The sequence below is a fragment of the Carcharodon carcharias genome, chromosome 7, assembly GCF_017639515.1.
Source record: "Carcharodon carcharias isolate sCarCar2 chromosome 7, sCarCar2.pri, whole genome shotgun sequence".
NCBI classification, from domain to species: Eukaryota; Metazoa; Chordata; class Chondrichthyes; order Lamniformes; family Lamnidae; genus Carcharodon; species Carcharodon carcharias.
Window position 1 is genome coordinate 111471256 of NC_054473.1, and position 18134 is coordinate 111489389.

At 43.4% G+C, this 18134-nt stretch overlaps 1 protein-coding gene across 1 annotated transcript in view; it reads right to left on the bottom strand.

Moving 5' to 3' along the window:
- Window positions 1–18134, bottom strand: part of LOC121280217 (RNA-binding Raly-like protein) — an 883916-nt gene that overhangs the window by 113111 nt on the left and 752671 nt on the right. Inside the window, exon 3 of the mRNA XM_041191974.1 lies at window positions 4113–4160. Coding sequence (XP_041047908.1) covers window positions 4113–4160 — 48 coding nt within the window. The remainder of the gene's footprint in view (window positions 1–4112; window positions 4161–18134) is intronic.

Genomic DNA, 18134 nt, shown 5'->3' on the forward strand with positions numbered 1-18134 from the left:
TCCACAACATACATTGGTCTTCACTGCTGCTCAAGAGCAAACTTGCAGAATGGGCAAACGAATTGACAAATGAATTTCAACATAGATAAGTGTGAGGTATTACATTTTGGAAAGAAAAATGCTCATACGATTTGGAAAATAACAATCAAGAGGGGGAGAGGAGCAGTATAAGGAGTAGGAATACATAAAAATCTAAAAGTAGTGACATAGGTTAAAAAAAGCAAACAAATCACCAGGGTTAATTTCTAGAGGGATAGAATTGAAAAGTAGTGTAGTTATGCTAAACCTGTATCGAACCTTGGTTAGACCATTCTTGGAGTATCGTGTACAGTTCAGGTCAGTATATTATAGAAAGGATATAGAGGCTCTGGAGAGGGAGTAAAAAGAGATTTATAAGGATGATGCCAGAAGTGTGAGGTTACACCGATTATGAAAATGTGAACAGGTTGAGTCTCTTTTCTCTTGAAAAGAGAATGTTGGAGAGGGTATCCTGATTGAGGTCCTTAAAATTATGAAAGATTTTGGTAGAGTAGACAGAAAGAGAATGTTTCCACTTATGAGGAAGGGCAAAACCAGAGACTATCAATATATGATTGTCAAGGAAATCAAATAGGGAACTTAGAAGAAACTTTTCTACCTAGGAAGTGATGAGAATGTGGAAGTTGTTAACACATGGAGCATGATGAATAGTATAGATGCATTTAAGGGGAAGCTAGATAAGCAGATAAGGATAAAGGAGTACAGTTAGGTTAGATGAAGAAGGAGAGGAGAGGGTTTGAACGGAGTATAAATACACGGAGTGCTTGGTCCAAATGGCCCATTTCTGTGCTGTATGCTCTGCGCAATCCAAAAACACTTAGTAAAACCATTGAAAGTTTTAGCTATGAAAGGAGTAGTTATGCAATCCGGAAAACACTTTCTCAATATGGACTTCATAACTGTAGGGTAAAGGATGAATAAAGAGTAGAACACAACAAGCTTGTCCTTCAACATTAAAGTGTACCAGATTAGGTATGACTTTCCCTAATTGACACCAATATTATGATGACATTCATCAGTTCATTATGTGAATTCAGCTGCCCCACCTGTTCTTGTGGAGGGGAAAACTGTTGTAATAGGCCTTTAAGGGATAGCAGCATGCAATCACTAGAAGGGAAGTGTGTAATGTGATGCAGTCTCAGTTTCACTCTGGCCTATGAGCAGAGCACATGGCACACAGCTCTGCTGATGTCTTTAAGCTTTCAATCCATTTTATATGTTCTCATGTACCTAGTTTAAATAAATGAATCCACATGTGTTTACACAATCCCTTAAGAGTGATTGGTGCCTTTAGGTCATTATAAAAACATAACAAAAGCAGTTGCGGGATTGTACTTGTTGCTACTTTATATGAAGGACTAATGGCGGACCGTTCAAATGAAGGAATCTAACCATTGCTTGTTGCTGCATGGTATGTAAATGGGGCCTGACCAGGAGCCTTCCCAGTTGTGAAGTTGGGATTGAGTCTGAGTGGTTTCCAGTAGGAATCACAGGTTGGACCTTGGATCTGCAATTTCTTGGGGGACAGGATAACATATCAAATATATAAAGAAATCCTGTGTTTACTAAATTTGCACTGAAATGTAATGGCACATCAGTACTGAACCAATCATTCTTACAGTAGAGACTGGCTATCAATTTGAATACTTTTAATCTTGTCTGACTAGTATCCAGTATCCTCCTCTGGACAGATGGTGGATTCGATACTAATGGGGGTTGCAGTGTGGAAGAAATTACTTCTTGCTTTGATCTCATACGAAGAGCGGGCAACTGATTTGAAGCTTCAGAATTTGCAGCTTGCTTTTATAATGCACCCAAAACTGAAAACTTATGAATGGAAGATCAAGGGGAAAACACCAATGATTTTCATGCAAGTGTTTCTGTCACATTTCCAGTGTAAAACCAGTGTTAAATGTTGTGTTTCACTGCATCTTTCTTCCCCTGTGTTTCCTTGGCAACATAATGTGTATTTCTATCTGCTTCATAGGCCCCAGCATCACCGGGTAGGTGGGAGGGGTACAGGGAGCCTGCTAGGCCGAGAAAGCCTGGAAAGGGCCTCATTTACATAAATGACAGCAGGCTCCACCCAAATAGACTCGGTGGTCAGCAGACAGGGACAGGAATTAGTGACACAGGGCCACAGTGACCTACGGGAAGGGTGACCTTCCAATTTTATTGGTCCAATACTTTCCCATATAAGCTCCAACTCAGCAAAAATATGTTGGCTTTATTCTCTCCCATACTAACGCCCGCTTGATCACCACTTCAAATACTCATGAACTTACAATGGCTCTTGCCACCACCACCGCAACATCTCCAATTTAAAAAAAATGTCCTCATCGTCTTTAAAGCCTTCCATGGCCTTGTCCTCCCTATAAAAACTTCCATCCCTACATTTCCTCCTGAGCTTTATTTCTCTGACTGCAGCCTCCTGTACAGCCCTCTCCCTCCACCCCACCAAGGGCAGCCATTCCTTGAACCATTTAAGTCCCAGTCTCTGCAGTTTCCTTGCTTCTACCTCACTTTCAGGACCCTATGGAAATGCACCTTATTCAACCGTGCTCCTAAATCTCACCACCTCTGATGCATTTTAGATTTTACTTACATGCCTATGAAGTGTGTTGGGATGTTTTTGTACATTAAAGTTGTATTTTGTTTTGCATCACTTTGCACCAAGCTTGTCTTTTGTAACCTCTGAAAGAGCCTCATTCCAGAATTCAACTTCTTCTCAAACTTGTAAAACTGATCCAAGAGGCAGAATGACCTTTACTCCAAAAACATATTTGTGTGCATGAAGGACGACTACACAGGACATGTGTAATTTGTGACAATCTTTAATGTCCCTTTTTTAAACTAAAAAGACACTGTCTAATCACTCACTAACGCCATGCTCACTGACTTACATTGGCTCCTGGTCTGGCAATGCCTTGAATTTAAAATTCCTATTATTGATTTCAAATCACTCCATGGCATTGCCCCCCCCCTACTAACTTTGTAATTTCCTCGAGCCCAACAACTCTCCGAGATCTCTGCACTCCAATTCTGGCCTCCTGCACATCCCCCATTTTCTTCACTCTGCCATTAACAACTGTAACTTTAGGCATCCAGTCCCTAAACTCTGGAATATTCCTTCCTTAAACCTCTCCATACTTCTTTGAGATCCTCTTTCAAACCTACCTCTTTGAGTCTTCCTCTCCTAATTATCTCCTTCGCGGCATGTTGTATGTTGGTAGTCTTTTTACGGTCGTAGGCTTGAATCCCACCACTGCCACCATGTTGTATGTTGGTTGTGACTGGCTAAGGAATGATTGCCAAGACATTGGTGTGCCTGAACAATTCCTGGTTTACTGGATTAACATAACTATATAAAACATAACTATATACGTGACTGAGTGTTACTCAATCTAAGCCATAAGCGTTCTCCCTCTTGACTCTTGGTATTGTGTCTCTTACATCATCATGCGGGCAGTACTGTTTCCATAGTCCCACAGATTAACCCTCTCAATCCTGATCACCTTAATATGACAGCGCAATGTCAATGTTAGTCTGATAAGGTTCCTCTTACATTTTCCTTTCTCAAAGGCACTCTGTAAGTGGAAGTTGTTGTCCAATGTTAACTGCTGTGATTATTAGTGCCAAATACAAGGCTGTGTCTGTGAGCTGAGGGGCAGCCACTGTTTCCAAATGCTGTTGTCAATACTGACATGCACAGTGCAACAGCCTTGTGTTTTTTTTTAGAAATAAAGACAAACCATGGCTTTCTAGAATGTTGCACTGGATATGTGGCTGCATTTGCCATCATGACTTTCTACCATTCTACTTTTTGCCAAGAGCTTTCCCACGAGATGAAGATGGGGGAGCGGGGGATTGCGGGAGCTGAGTGGTGGAGGGGGAAAAGGAGAAAGGAAAGTAAAATTCTGGGCCATTTCAATCGGCTTGAGAAAGGTCAGACCTTTCGTGAGCTATGAGGCACTGGGAGTAATTCTCACTGTGACATAAAAAAATTAGAGTAATTCTGGAAAAGAAGCAAAGGCAAGTGGCTATAACGATCAAATTAGACATGGGCAACATACCTGTCATAGAATCCATCTCTGTAATAGTCGTAGTCAAAGTCATAGCCACTTCTGCGGAAAGAAAAGAAGCCATTCAATTTAGAGCTAAGTGAATACTGACAGCATCTGAAATAATTCTAATGACAGGGTGACAGCAGTTGTTATTTATCTCGATTCAGGTTAGGTGGCTGGCAACACAAGTTCTGAAGCTCAGGGCAGTCAGAGGGGAAAAGGCAGTAACAAGAATCGTGCCGAGCATTGAAGCTGGGCTCTCTAGGATCCCAGCTCCGACAGAATCTCCCCTATCGTTGCGTGCCGAGGTCCAATTGACTGCACGTCCATACAATACAATTGTTAAAACTTCTGATAGCCGGTTGATTAAGGAGGAGATGAGAGGTCAATCTTTACTCAGTTTTAGATTTATTCACAAAGTGAAACATTACACCTTTGGATCCTAACTCTACAACCCAGCACTAGTGCTAATAAGTCCCTCCTTCTTTGTGTTCAAGTAATCATCTAATGAACGCCCTCTACCTGTACATTCTTAATCTTAGTTTACCGGTAAAAAATCAACAATGTCTGACCAGCCTGTACTCTCCTGTATATTTTCCAAATTGGAAATAGATGGTACCGGCAGCCATTTTATGCCAGACACTGTGTTGTATGGAACTCGACTGTTGAAGGTTTTCAAGAGGAATTGCTTGCCTGAGAAATCACCTTCACCTTGTGTCACAATGCATTGAAGGTCACTCCAAACCCCGTAAGAAAAGCCCATTACTTTTAATGGAGTCAGCCCCTTGAGCCTGTTCCACCATTCAATTAGAACATGACCTGTGCCTCAGCTCCAATTCACTTCACATCCCTTACCTAACAAAAATCTATTGCTCCCAGTTTGAAAGCTGCCATTAATCCCCAACACCTACCAGTTTTGGGGTGAGATACTTCCAGATTCGCACTACCTTTTGCGTGGAAACTTGATTTTGCTATTATTTGGCCTGGCTTTATTTCCAAGGCCTGTTTCTCGACTCCCCCAACAATAGAATTAATTTCTCTGTATCCAGCCTATCACAGTTTAATCACCTCAATTAGATCACCCCTTACTCTTCTAACCTCAAGGGGGTAACAAGCCAAGTTTTGCAAATGGTCCTCACAATTTAACCTTTTCAGTTCCAGTCTCATCCAGCAGTACAATTACAGCTGTCCTTCAGACCTTGTCTAGAGAGATTATTCTAAACTATATAACATGCAAACATGTTACTGCTCTGGTAGCAGCTTGCGAATAACAAACAGTGAACTTTGACCAAAAAACACATCACATCACATTCATAGATATTGACTTAATGTTAAAGCCTCTCCCATAATCCAGGAATGTGAGGCCTCCATCCTTCTCTGGGGGAGGAGGTGGTGAGATATGAATTAATACCAGGTTCCCATTGACGGTGTGGCTTTCCCTGCCTTCGCTAGCCTCCCACTGGGCAGCTGGAGTGCTTGCTTTGATTAGATGATGGCCCCTTTTAATATGTAAATTGGTGACAACAACAAATTGTGATCATAAGATGCACAAAGAGCCTCGATCATCATATTTAGACAGGACTGGGTGGACTGTGTGTCGTACTGGCTCCACTTGGTATCAGAGAGTTCAGTAGGTAGGTTTTAACTTATTTTGTGGGGCTGGAATGCTCCTTCAGGCTTCACAAAATCAACCTGGGCACTCCACGGGGACCAGTCTCCCCCTCCTGCCCAGGGTTAAAACCATGCCTGGGTGCTCGATTTCAGTCTGCTGAATTATTGATCAGGCACTCAGTGCCTTTGCAGGAGGGACACACAAGAAGCAGCCAGCAAGTTGACTTGTTGCGCTTCCCCATGACAATTAGCCCACTCACAGCTTGGTTAATACTAGCTGGGGCAGGATGAGGCCCTTAAATGGTGGTTAATTGTGCAGTTAAGAAACTCAATTGGCAGCAGGGCAGGAAGGCCAGCCATGGGCCATCCCACTCGGTGGCCCTCCTATTCGATTAAATGCCCTGCCATCAACTCATCATTAGAGAGGGAAGAAGATTCTGCCCATTAAGTCACTTTTACACTGATTGTCTATTAATTTGTAGTCGGTGATTCTGTGAGCCAGAATCCCAGTGTATATGCTGTTAAATCCAATTTCTGTAGACTAGTGGCTAACTCACAGCCCATGTAGAAAGAAAGACTTGGAGCAGAATTTTGCCATTGGCGAGCAGGGGTCGGGGCCTACTTGCCGACGCGTAAAATGACACGGGATGACGTCAGGCAGAACCTCTGATGCCATCCCACCCTATTTAAATTTTCAGGAAGGCGGGGGCACAGCAATATCAGCTGTGGGCCCGCCGACCTGTCAATGGCCAATTGAGGCCATTGACAGGAACAATTATACAATTAAAGGCCCTGCCCGTCCAATCTTAAGGTTTGTGGACAGGCCAGGAGACCCGGCGGCAAATAGAAAAAACAGGAAACCTCATCCACCAGAAGGATGAGGTTTCATGCAGGGCTTTAATAATTGTAATAAAGTTATGGTGTAAACTATGAACATGTCCCATCTCATGTGACATTGTCACATGAGGAGGACATGTTAGGGGATTTTTTTTCTCTATTTTTAATCTTTTTCAAAGTGGAAGCGATCTCCTTGAGGCAGCGCTTTGGCTCAGGGAGATATGCACTCTTTCCTGCGCATGCACGAAAGAGCACACTCTCGCTTTTGGGGAATCCCACCGCCCACACAGGAAGCGCATGGCGCTTCCCGCTGGACGTCACGCTGGGGGGCCCTTAATTGACCCGCCCACATAAAATGGCGGTGTGGGCCACTTTTCCAGCGGGGATCGGCTTCCTGCCCGCCAGAGCTTGGGTCGGGCCCGCCCATCCGACAGGCAGAAAATTCTGCCCTTGTATTTTTATAACATCTTTCACAATGTCAGATTGTCCCAAAGCGCTTTGCAGGTCATTAAGTATTTTTGAAGAGTCCTTGACATGTTGAATGAAATGCAGCAGTCAATTAGTATACAGCAAGCTCCCACCAACAGCAGTGAGCTAATGACTAGATAATCTGTTTTAGTGATATTGGTTGTGGGAAAAATATTGGCCAGAGCACAACTTACTCAGGGGAGAACTTCCCTGCTCTTATTCCATAGCAACCTGGGATCTTATACATTCCTCCAATGGGGCAGATAGAGTCTCATTTTAACACTAATTCAAAGAAAAATACTGTGGATGCTGGAAATCCAAAGTAAACACAAAAATCAGAAACTGATGCAAATATGCAACAGGTCTGGTAGCATGTGTGAGTGCAGAAGCAGAGTTAATGCTTCAGGTCGTGACCGATTCTGATGAAAGGTCAGGACCTGAAATGTTAACCCTGATGCTGCCAGACCTGCAATGTACTTCCAGAATTTTCTGTGCTTATTCCTCGGTTTAAGTTCTCACCCAAAAGACAGAACCTCTGACAGATTCCGAGCTCAAATCTCTGGAGCCGTATGTGAACCCAGGCTCTTTTGCTCAGAGGTGAGAACAACAGAGACATTTCTGACCTGGTAATTAACTGTGTCCAACAAAACAGATTTAACAGCAAGGACACTGAACATGCTCACAGAGGCCAACTTCCAGAATCTAAACTAAGAATTAGGGTTGCCAACCCTCCAGGATTAACCTGGAGTCTCCAGGAATTGAAGATCAATCTTCAGGACACTGCTGTGTGCAACTCTGGAGAAAAATCATTGGCACATTAATAGGATTTTTTTTTGTCGTTTTCTTTGAACATTTCTCTTTACCAGATATAAGAATATCAGAAATGGGAAAAAAATGGATGTCTGGCTGAAAGTCAATCATCGAATTGGGTAAAGAGTCTTTTTGCTTTCCAATTGGTGCAGGAAGGCAGAGCATCACAAGGATGGATGTGTTGGCCGACTAAGAGCTGAAGTGTGGGGGAATTCATGTGATGAAATCTCCAGGAATACATTTAATCACAGTTGGCATCCCTAATAAGAATGCACATTTTAGATCCAGCTGAATAGCTTACATTTAAGTGTGCTTGAGTTTGCAGCCCTAAAGCTGTCATGTTATGACACCACCCTCACTCGTTCATACAGAATGAGGGAACAGTACAGAACAAGAGGAGGCCATTTGGCCCATCATTCCTGGGCGAGGTTTTTGATGGAGCTGTCCAGTTAGTCATCTTCTCCTGCTCTTACTTCAGAGCCATGTAGTGTTTCCTTTACAAGTGTACATCCAATTCCTTTTGAAAGGTACTTTTCAATCTGCTTCCATCACCTTTTCACAGAAACATTCTAGATCACAACAACACGCTGTGCAAAATAATTCTCCTGATTGTGCCCCAGGTTCTTTTGCCAACTATCTTAAATCTCTTTGCTTTTACTAAATGGGTAATTATAATACTTCATAACCACACAAGCATTCCTCCTCCTCCTTCAGGTACCATGCCTCTAATAGGGAGTTGGCGACCGTGGACTTCTTTTGGATTGGTCCATGATTATGCTTGGCAATGTACTGCAGTGGTTTGCCATCACCTTCTACAGTATCACTGACCAGGAAACTCTCCGAGTCTGATAATCAACCAGTTCGGCCGTGTTATGAACACACCTTTCGTGGCCATCAAGTCCTGAAGTGGGTCTTGAACCCAGAGTTTCTGGGTCAGAGATAGGGAAACTACTCACTGTGCCACAAGACCTCCCTCCCCAAGCATTACATTTCCCAAATAAAAAATTTGAGATAAAAATAGCTGACCAACAAGTAAAAGCATGGGAAATCACATATTATAGTGACCAATGGTAATGGATCAGGAAAATTTGGATAATAGAATGGCAAACCTTGTTGTGGATGTCATTGGATATGGATATCTTGGCACTTCAATCAATTTTGGAACATAGTTTTCCTAGTATTCAGTGTCACCGCCAGTGATTGATGTCATTTCTGTGCTCCTACTGTGGATTTCAACACAGGCTCCAAGATGCCACCAACATTGCAGCTGTTAAACTCTTATGAAAGGAAATGGGTAGTGTGTTGGCAACCTGTGGCAATCTGAACCCATGGCTCCTCATGCTGAAGGTGGCAAGCAGATTTGCTCGTGTGATAAATCAAATCAAATGGCCCCTCTCATGTGTCTCCTGGTAGCAGAGTCAATTGCAGGTGCAGCCAGCGATGCTAGCAATATCAACAATGTAGCTGGGATCATTTATCTTACGGAGTGGCTTTCAATGAGCTACATTGCAGATTTGGCATCCTGGGAGGACTGTATACAGAGTGACTACAGAGCTCGGTTTGTGACGTGACTGTCCTGGGCAAAGATCTTTCTTGCCAATCACACAATACTGCCACTAAATCTTCCCTAAATCTAACCAATTAAGTCATCTAATTTTCAGCTTACGTCTACATCCTAAGAGCTTTCACTTTTGGCACAGATCTATAAGGGATTGTGTAAATTCTTGCTACATTATCAGTCACATTTGACATCATGCACCAATTCTCTGCACAGGGTTTCTAACCCTCCGGGACTGACCTGGTGTCTACAGGACACTTGCCCAGCAACCAGGGAAGAAAAAAAATCATGAAAAAAACCCCCAATACTTTTTAAAGCAAAATTTCTTCAATCATTCTTTTGTTCACTGGTGACAACAATGTCACCATGGGAAAAAAAGCTGTTTGACTGGCTGACAAGTAACAGCCAATTGGGTAATGAAGGGTGTATCAGCTTTCCAATTGGTGTGGGAAGCGGTGAACTGTGATGATTGACATTTCAAGTGACCAATGGCAGGAGTGGCGGGAGGTGGAGGGGGTTGGGATGATTGGAGGCAGGAGGTCATGTGACAGCACCTGGTGGAACACGCCTGGAGTTTGGAGTTCGCGACTCACAGGGTTTCAATACATATGTTACGCATGACCTGTCGTTTAGGGAGTTGGTTTGGTAATTATTGCTTTAGCTCTTGTTAAATTAGCTTGAATTGCTTTCTTTGGAACAGACGATAATATTTTTACCACTCTAAAATATGGAGCTAACAGACCTGCAATTCCCAGGACCATATTCCTGACCTTTGAAGATGAGAATCACATTCACTTTTCCAGTCCTCTGGTATCATCTCTGGTGCCCAATGAACTGCAAAAATATTTCTGCAAACGCTCCCCACCCCGAGCTTACTGCCACTCTCATTTCCTTAAGTACTTTTGGAAGGCTTCCATCTGGTGCAGATGGCTGATGAATATTCAACATTCCCAGCTTTAAAAATGGGCCCATTTTTCCCCTCCATCAGAATGTGTATACTCTGAAAATTACTAAAGGGCTTTCAAGGTATCCAACTCAGCATTTCAGTTCCAGAGGCTGAGACTCTGAGCAACACCTGATGCAGAGGTTCACTCCACACAGGAGAGCTTTGTTGACACTGTTTGTAAGTATTGAAATCGAAGAGGAGGCAATTTTAACCTTCCCGTCCAGAAACTGATGGGATTGGGTGCAACGCTAGTTTTTGTGCCCTGTCCAGTTTCCAGCTGGGATTGGACCAGGACGCTGTGGGACCCCCTGACCATAGGGGCACCTTTAATGGCATCAGTCAAATGAGGAAGCTGTCCTATTCTGGATGGTGTTCACCTCTCCCAGCCGCTGGACCAATCAGAGGGCCTGGCAGCTTATCTGGAGCACCATTAGGACGGGGAGGAGAGGGCGCTGCCATATTGAGAAGCCCTCGCATGGAAGGGGAAAATTCCTGGCGCTCAGGGAGGCGAACTCTCCAGTGGTAGCATCAGGAACTTGGTGGGCGGCCGCTTTTGCCAGCGAACCCCACTGTGGACCACTGAAGGCTCCCTCCCGCTGTTGGGAGACTGCCTTGATATAGTTGGCGGTCTCACCTCACATCAGGAGGCCAACCCGATGCTGGTAAAATCCTAGCCACTTGATAAAATTGCCATCAGTAGGCCAGTGAAAAATAAAATTGAATATTGAAAAAAGGGATAAAGAAAGGGGTGAGGATAGTGGAGAGTGTTCGTGGTCTGAAGTTGTTGAACTCAATGTTAAGTTGAAGAGTTCATTGAGGCTTCCTTTTGAAAAAGGCATCACATTTGGAATCTGTTGCAACGTTTCTGTCAGATCACTTGTCACACTGTCCATGCTTCTTCCCGCACTTAAAACATTTTATTTCACATATTTTATGGTGGGATCATTTACTACATTTTTGTTAGGCAAAGGTATTAAGGGCTTAGGGAACCAAGGTGTGGAGATAGAATAAAGATACAGACCAGTCAAGATCTCATGAATGGCAGGAACAGGTTCGAAGGGCAGAATGGACTCCTCCTTTTCCTCCCATTCTGGCCATAGTTTTCTTCATGTTGGCATAGGTCAGATAAAATATTTGTGATTATGTTGAGCCTGTCACGAATGTGCTCTCAGGGTCAATGACCTCAATTACTGCTGTAAGCAGTCAAAGTGTAAAGCTTTTAACCATTCACCCTCCTACATCTACTGCTATAATAGAAGATTCCAAGGATGTAACAATAACACCTCATCTTGGCTACATACTCAATTTCTCTCAGGAGAACTGGGTTAACACAAGGTGAGGTTTAGCTTGGTTCAATTCAATAAGCTAATTAAGTTTCCCACCCACAATTTACACCAATTCAAACTTTGAAACCGAATGTAAACAACTGAACTCAATCTTTTATCCGCTGGCTGCTCCGACCTTCAACTTCCTCCTGGAGGCGGTGACTGAACTTGCACTAGTGCATTGATGTGGAGGAGTTTGGCCAATTCTCGTGGGTGAACCTGGACAAAAGTGTCAGAAGGCTGTTCGCAACACTGGAGCCATAGGCTCAATCCTACCTGTGCTGATACTGACCCCGTTCCAGGAGAGGTCGATCGGTGTCATTTTAGGGGCAGGAACCCTAATCGACCTTAGCCCTTCCATATGAGTTCAATGTGCAAAACTAAACTAAATCATGGAGAGTTGGGGGAGAGAGGGGTAGGGGTGAATTGCCACTTTTCCTGCCAAATGGAAAATGGAAATGTAAAATCGGAGGGCAATCTCCTACCATCTGATGCTAAATTTTTTTTTAATAATTCGTTTATTGGATGTGGGCATCCTTGGCTAGGCCAGCATTTATTGCAATTCCCTAATTGCCTTTGTTCAAAGGGCATTTAAGAGTCAACCACATTGCTTTGGGTCTGGAGTCACATGTAGGTCAGACGAGGTAAGGAAGGCAGATTTCCTTCCCTAAAGGACATTAGTGAACCAGATGGGTTTTTACAACAGTTGACAATGTTCATCATTAGACTTTTTGATTCCAGATTTTTATTCAATTCAAATTCCACCATCTGCCATGGTGGGATTCAAACCCGTGTCCCTAGAGCATTACCCTGGATCTTTAGGTTACGAGTCCAGTGACAATACCACTACGTCATCGCCTTCCCAAAATGGTGACCATTTACCCCAAGGAGGTCTAAGGGCAAGTATTTTACAGCAGATGGCAGATCTACTAACACCTCTATAAAACTAGTTCATTTTCAGTTAGTGTATAGGAAGCCAATAGTGGCCATAACCACTTTCCTAGGACTTGTGACAACCACACACTCTCTCTCTTTATCTATCTCCTATGGAAACAACAGCTCTTTGGTTATCTAGGGTTCATTTCATTCACTGTTAGAGAATATTTGGCTTGCCAACATCTACAGATAAAACAGTGATAACAAGCAAATTTGAGCACACAGCAGGGATCTGAACTTATCCATTTCAAACCAGATCTATTATCAATCAGCCGTAAGATAAAACCTCAAGGCAGCAGGCACAATAAGCAATACGGAACCAGTCAGCGAGAGCTGGAGCTGAGTAAACAAGCAGGAAGCGAGGATACTGAGGTTAACATATCCAGAGGGAAATATCCAAGGAGGTAACTAAATAATTGGGCGGGAAAGGGGGAAGGAAGAAGAAGAAGAGAAATGAAAGGAGGAGGAAGCAAAAGACATTGAGTCGACAGTAAGGTTATATTGTAAGAAGATGGGGAGTGCACCATTCTGGATCAATACTGCTCCAATGTGACATAATGGCCCCTATTTTGCCTTGAAGAACTCAAAAAATTAATTGATTTGACATGAGCTGCACGCAGATCTCGTGTGCGAAACGTGACTTCACGTTCTCAGGTGAAATTCAAGACTGTGGCTGCCAGAGATTGGATAACAACAACAACCCTTATTTACATAGCACCTTTAATGTGAGACTTTGAACTAAGGCACTTCAGAGGAGTGTTATAAAGCAGAATTTGGCACCAAGCTACAAGAGACCTTAAGGCAGATGACCAAAAGCGTAGGAAGCAGTTCAGAGAAGCTTTACGAGACTAATACCTGGTATGGGTGGGTTGTCTTATGAGGAAAGGCTGGACAGGCTAAGCTTGTATCTGCTGGAGTTTAGAAGACTAAAAAGTGACTTAATTGAAACATATGATCCTGAGGGGTCTGGCTGGGTGGATGTGGAGAGGATGTTTCCTCTTGGGGGAGAATCTAGAACTATGGGTCACTGTTTAAAAAAAAGGGATCGCTCAGTTAAGACAGAGATGAGGAGAAATTTTCTTTCAGAGGGTTGTGAGTCTTTGGAACTCTCTTCCTTAAATGGTTGAAGAGGCAGAGTCTTTGAATATTTTAAGGCAGATCTAGATAGATTGTTAATAAGTAAGGGGGTGAAAAGTTATTGGGGGTAGGTGGGAATGTAAGTTGAGGTTACAATCAGATCAGCCGTGATCTTATTGAGTGGTGGAGCAGACTGGAGGGGCCGAGCGGCCTACTCCTGCTCCTAATTCATATATGTTCACATGTTGAAAGCTTGGTGAACGTGGCAATTTTTTTTTACAGGAGCATCTCGAAGGAGGAGAAATAGAGAGGTAGAGAGGTTTAGGGAGGGAATTCCAGACCTTAGGGTCTTGGCAGCTGAAGGCACCGCCACCAATAGTGGAGAAATTAAAATCAGGGATGCTTGAGAGGCCAGAATGAGAGGAGAGCAGATATCTGAGGATTGTGGGGCTGGGGGAGTTTAATCAGTTAGGTAAGGGCTGAGGCCATGGAGGATTTATAGTCATGGATGAGAATTTTAAAATGGAGGAGTTGCTTAGCCAGGAGCCAACATAGATCACCATGCACAGTGGTGATGAGCAAATGGGATTTGGTGTGAGATAGGACATGAACAGCAGAATTTAGGTTGACCTCAAGCTTACATGAGTAGAATGAGAAGCTGACCAGGACAGCATTGGGAGAGTCAAGTCTAGAGGTAACAAAGACATGAATGAAGGTTTCAACAGCAATGAGCTGAGACAAGTTATGAAGATGGAAATAGGCTTGGTGAAGGCACGAATATATGGTTAAAAGTTCATCAGTCAAATATGATATCAAGGTTGCGAACAGTCAGATTCAGCCTCCGACTATTGTCAGGGAGAGGGATAGAATCAGCGGCCAGAGAATGGAGTTTGTGGCAAGGTTGGAAGATGATGGCTTCAGCCTTCCCCACATTTAATTGGAGGAAAGTTCTGCTCATCCAGTATGTCGGATAAGCAGTCGGATAATAAAAACTGGATGAGCCGCGAGAGGTGGTGGTGAGGTGGAGCTGGGTATCATTGGCGAACATGTGAAAATTAACATTGTGCTTTTGGATGAAAATCCATAATTAAAATTTTGAAGAGCAAAGAGTTAATGGACAGTGGGCAAGAAAGATAGGCTGACTGCAGAGCCTTTAATTCGAACTGCCCCAGCAAAGGTTGGCAATGCCGAGTGCTAACTGCCCTTTTTGAGACCCTGATAAAGCTGCAGTGTATTTCCACTATTTCCTGGTCAATTTTCAGGAACTGTTCTTTCTTGACCGCCCTACTTCCTCTGATGGTGCCATAAAGCTCATTTGGGTACAGCAAATGGAAGGCCCATAATCCACGAGAGACCCGTGAGTCCGTGCTACTGCTCAGACAGCCAAGGTTTATGATATTAATCTTTGGGTTCCACACAATGCTGGTGTAATTGGAGGAAAAAAACGTACAAGTGGAGTCACTAAATCCACATTACAGTGATCAAGATTTGATTCAGCATCCCTCCCCTACCTCCCCAGTCACACTGTACTTAAAAGCAGAAATTTGCTATTGCTTTTTACTGGGTTAGGTCATTTATTCTGCAATAACTGAATGCAATTTACAAATTTGGAGCATTAGGCACAATGCAAAATATTTGTAGTGGTAGGTAATGGTGAACTGATTGACTATATTAGTAACGCACCATTAGCATAACATCAAATGACTTTTGCAATGCTTTGAACAGCTACCCAGGACTGACAGCATACCCATCATATCTGTATCTGAAATTAGCTCAATGAATAATAATAAAAACCTTTTTGAATGTCCCTTGCCAACTGATAGAACTTTCATTAGAAATGATTAGGTTGGAGCTTGGCTCAGCTGGGACTGTGCAGCTCTTCCATAGATATGAGGGCACGCATTGTTGGCCTTGTTCATTTTTACCATCAATTTTCTTTCTGTTAGGAGATTATTGAGGTCTTGGTCAGGAAATAGAACACAAAGCTCTTTTTTAAACATTTTTTAAAATGTTTTTTAAATTATCTTTTTAATAGTTTTTAATAAATTTTTTTAAACTATAGTCAGTGATGAGATCGAGGAGGTACAGGAAAAGTCAAATCTGCAAATGTGAAACAGAAACAGGAAATGTTGGGAATATTCATTGGGCTTGCAGGCACCAGAAGAGAGGAAATTTTGCGAGTGAATACCCTTTGTTGGAACTATGGCCAGAATTTTCCCGTCGGTGATTTAGGGGCGGGGCCCGCTCACCGACAGGAAAATGACACGGGATGATGTCAGGAGGAATCCCCAACATCATCCCAGTCCATTTAAACTTTTAGGAAGGTGGGTGGACAGCAAAATCAGCTGTTTGCCCGCCGACCTGTCAATGGTCAACTGAGGCCATTGACAGGATAATTAAGCTCATTGAAAGACCTGCTCGGCCAACCTTAAGGCTGGTGGGCAGGCCAGGAGCCCCAGCAGGCTTCTGAAAAAAGATAAAACCTCATCCACTGGCGGGATGAGGTCCCATCTTATGTGACAGTGTCACATGAGGGGGACATGTTAATAATGTTTTTCTTTCTCTATTTTAAAGTTTTTTAAACATTTAGCGCTCTCCTTGAGACAGCACTTAATCTCAGGGAGCAGTGCACTCTTTGACAGCTGGGGATTCCCTCCCCCCTGCACAGGAAGTGCATAACGCTTCCCGTCGGGCAACCCACTCAAAATGGCAGCCGGCCCCGTTTCAGCGGCAGAGTTCGACTGCCTGCCCGCTGCCGAGCCGGTGGGGCCCGCACGCCCATCAAGGTCAAAATTCTGGCCTATATCTGCCTGATGGACTAACCCTTCAAATGCTGACCGACCTGCTGCATGTTTGCCATCATTTCCCCTTAACTTTTGGTAAAGGGAAACCAAAGGAACTCATTACCTTGAGGTCTTTGAGCTTTTATCTCCCCCAGTCCACAGACTTGAGTACATAATCCTAAGGTGGACTCCCAGTGAATACTGAGAAAATGCTACAATGTCAGAGGTGCTGTCTTTTGGATGAGATGTTGAACCAAGTGTTTGACTGCCCTCTCAGGACCTAAAAGATTCCATGGCACTATTTCAGGGACAGGCAGGGAAGTTATCCCCAGCGTCCTTGCCAATATTTATTTCTGAGTCAACATCACCAAAACAGATTATCTGGAACTCACTGCAGTTTCATTCATGCACAAACTGGCTGATTTCTGAAAGTACACTAGAGACGACATCTGAAAAGTATTAAATTGGCTGTTAAGTGCTTTGGAAAATCCTAAAAAGATACTACAGAATTTATGTCTATTCATGGGATGTGAGCGTCACTGGCTAGGCCAACATTTATTGCCCACCCGTAATTGCCCCTGAGAAGGTGGTGGTGAGCTTCTTGAACCATTGCAGTCCATGTGGTGTAGGTACACCCACAGTGCTGTTAGGAAGGGAGTTCCAGGATTTTGACACAGCAACTGTGAAGGAACGGTGATACATTTCCAAATCAGGATGGTGAGTGGCTTGAAGGGGAACTTCCAGGTGGTGGTGTTCCCATCTATCTGCTGCCCTTGTCCTTCTTCTAAGTGGTAGTGGTCACGGGTTTGGAATCTCCCGTCGAAGGAGCCTTGGTAAATTCCTGCAGCGCATCTTATACATGGTACACACAGCTGCTACTGTGCGTCGGTGGTGGAGGGAGTGAATAGGGTGCCAATCAAAAGGGCTGCTTTGTCCTGGATGGTGTCAGTATCCTTGTGTTGTTAGAGTTGCACTCATCTAGGCAAGTGGAGAGTACTCCATCACACTCCTAACTTGTGCCCTGTAGACGGTGGACAGGCTCTGGGGAGTCAGTTGGTGAATTACTTGCAACCTCTGACCCGCTCTGGTAGCCTCAGTATTTATATGGCTGGTCCAGTTAAAGTTTCTAGGTCATGGTAATTGATGTAGATAGTGGGGATTCAGCAGTGGCAATGCTGTTTGAATATCAAGGTTAGATTCTCTCTTGTTGGAAATGGTCACTGCCTGACACTTGTGTGGCGCACATGTTATTTGCAAGTTCTGAAGAAATGCACAGTCTCTCTTCCTTTAAAGAAGTGTGGTAACCTGTCAACTTGGTGGCCACAAAGTATTTAGTTTTGAGATCAGAATGAGCCTGAAAATTAAAGAGCATGATTTTGGCAGTGACTAGTGCTGTAGTTATAGTGTTGGGAGTATCAGCCCGAGGACTAAAGTTCCAAGTCCCATCATTGGCTTGCTGCAAAAATGAATTCAATAATAACGGTCATTAGTACTGAAAAAAACATTCCATAGTATTCTTGGTATTATTAGACTAATATAAAATACTTAACGAGTCTGCAGAGATATATGAAACAGGAGCTTTATTAGAACATATCTTAAGGTTCTGCCTAACATCTTCCATCAAACTTTACAAGAGATAAATCATGTGATGTTACATCACTTCCTGTGATGATGTGCACA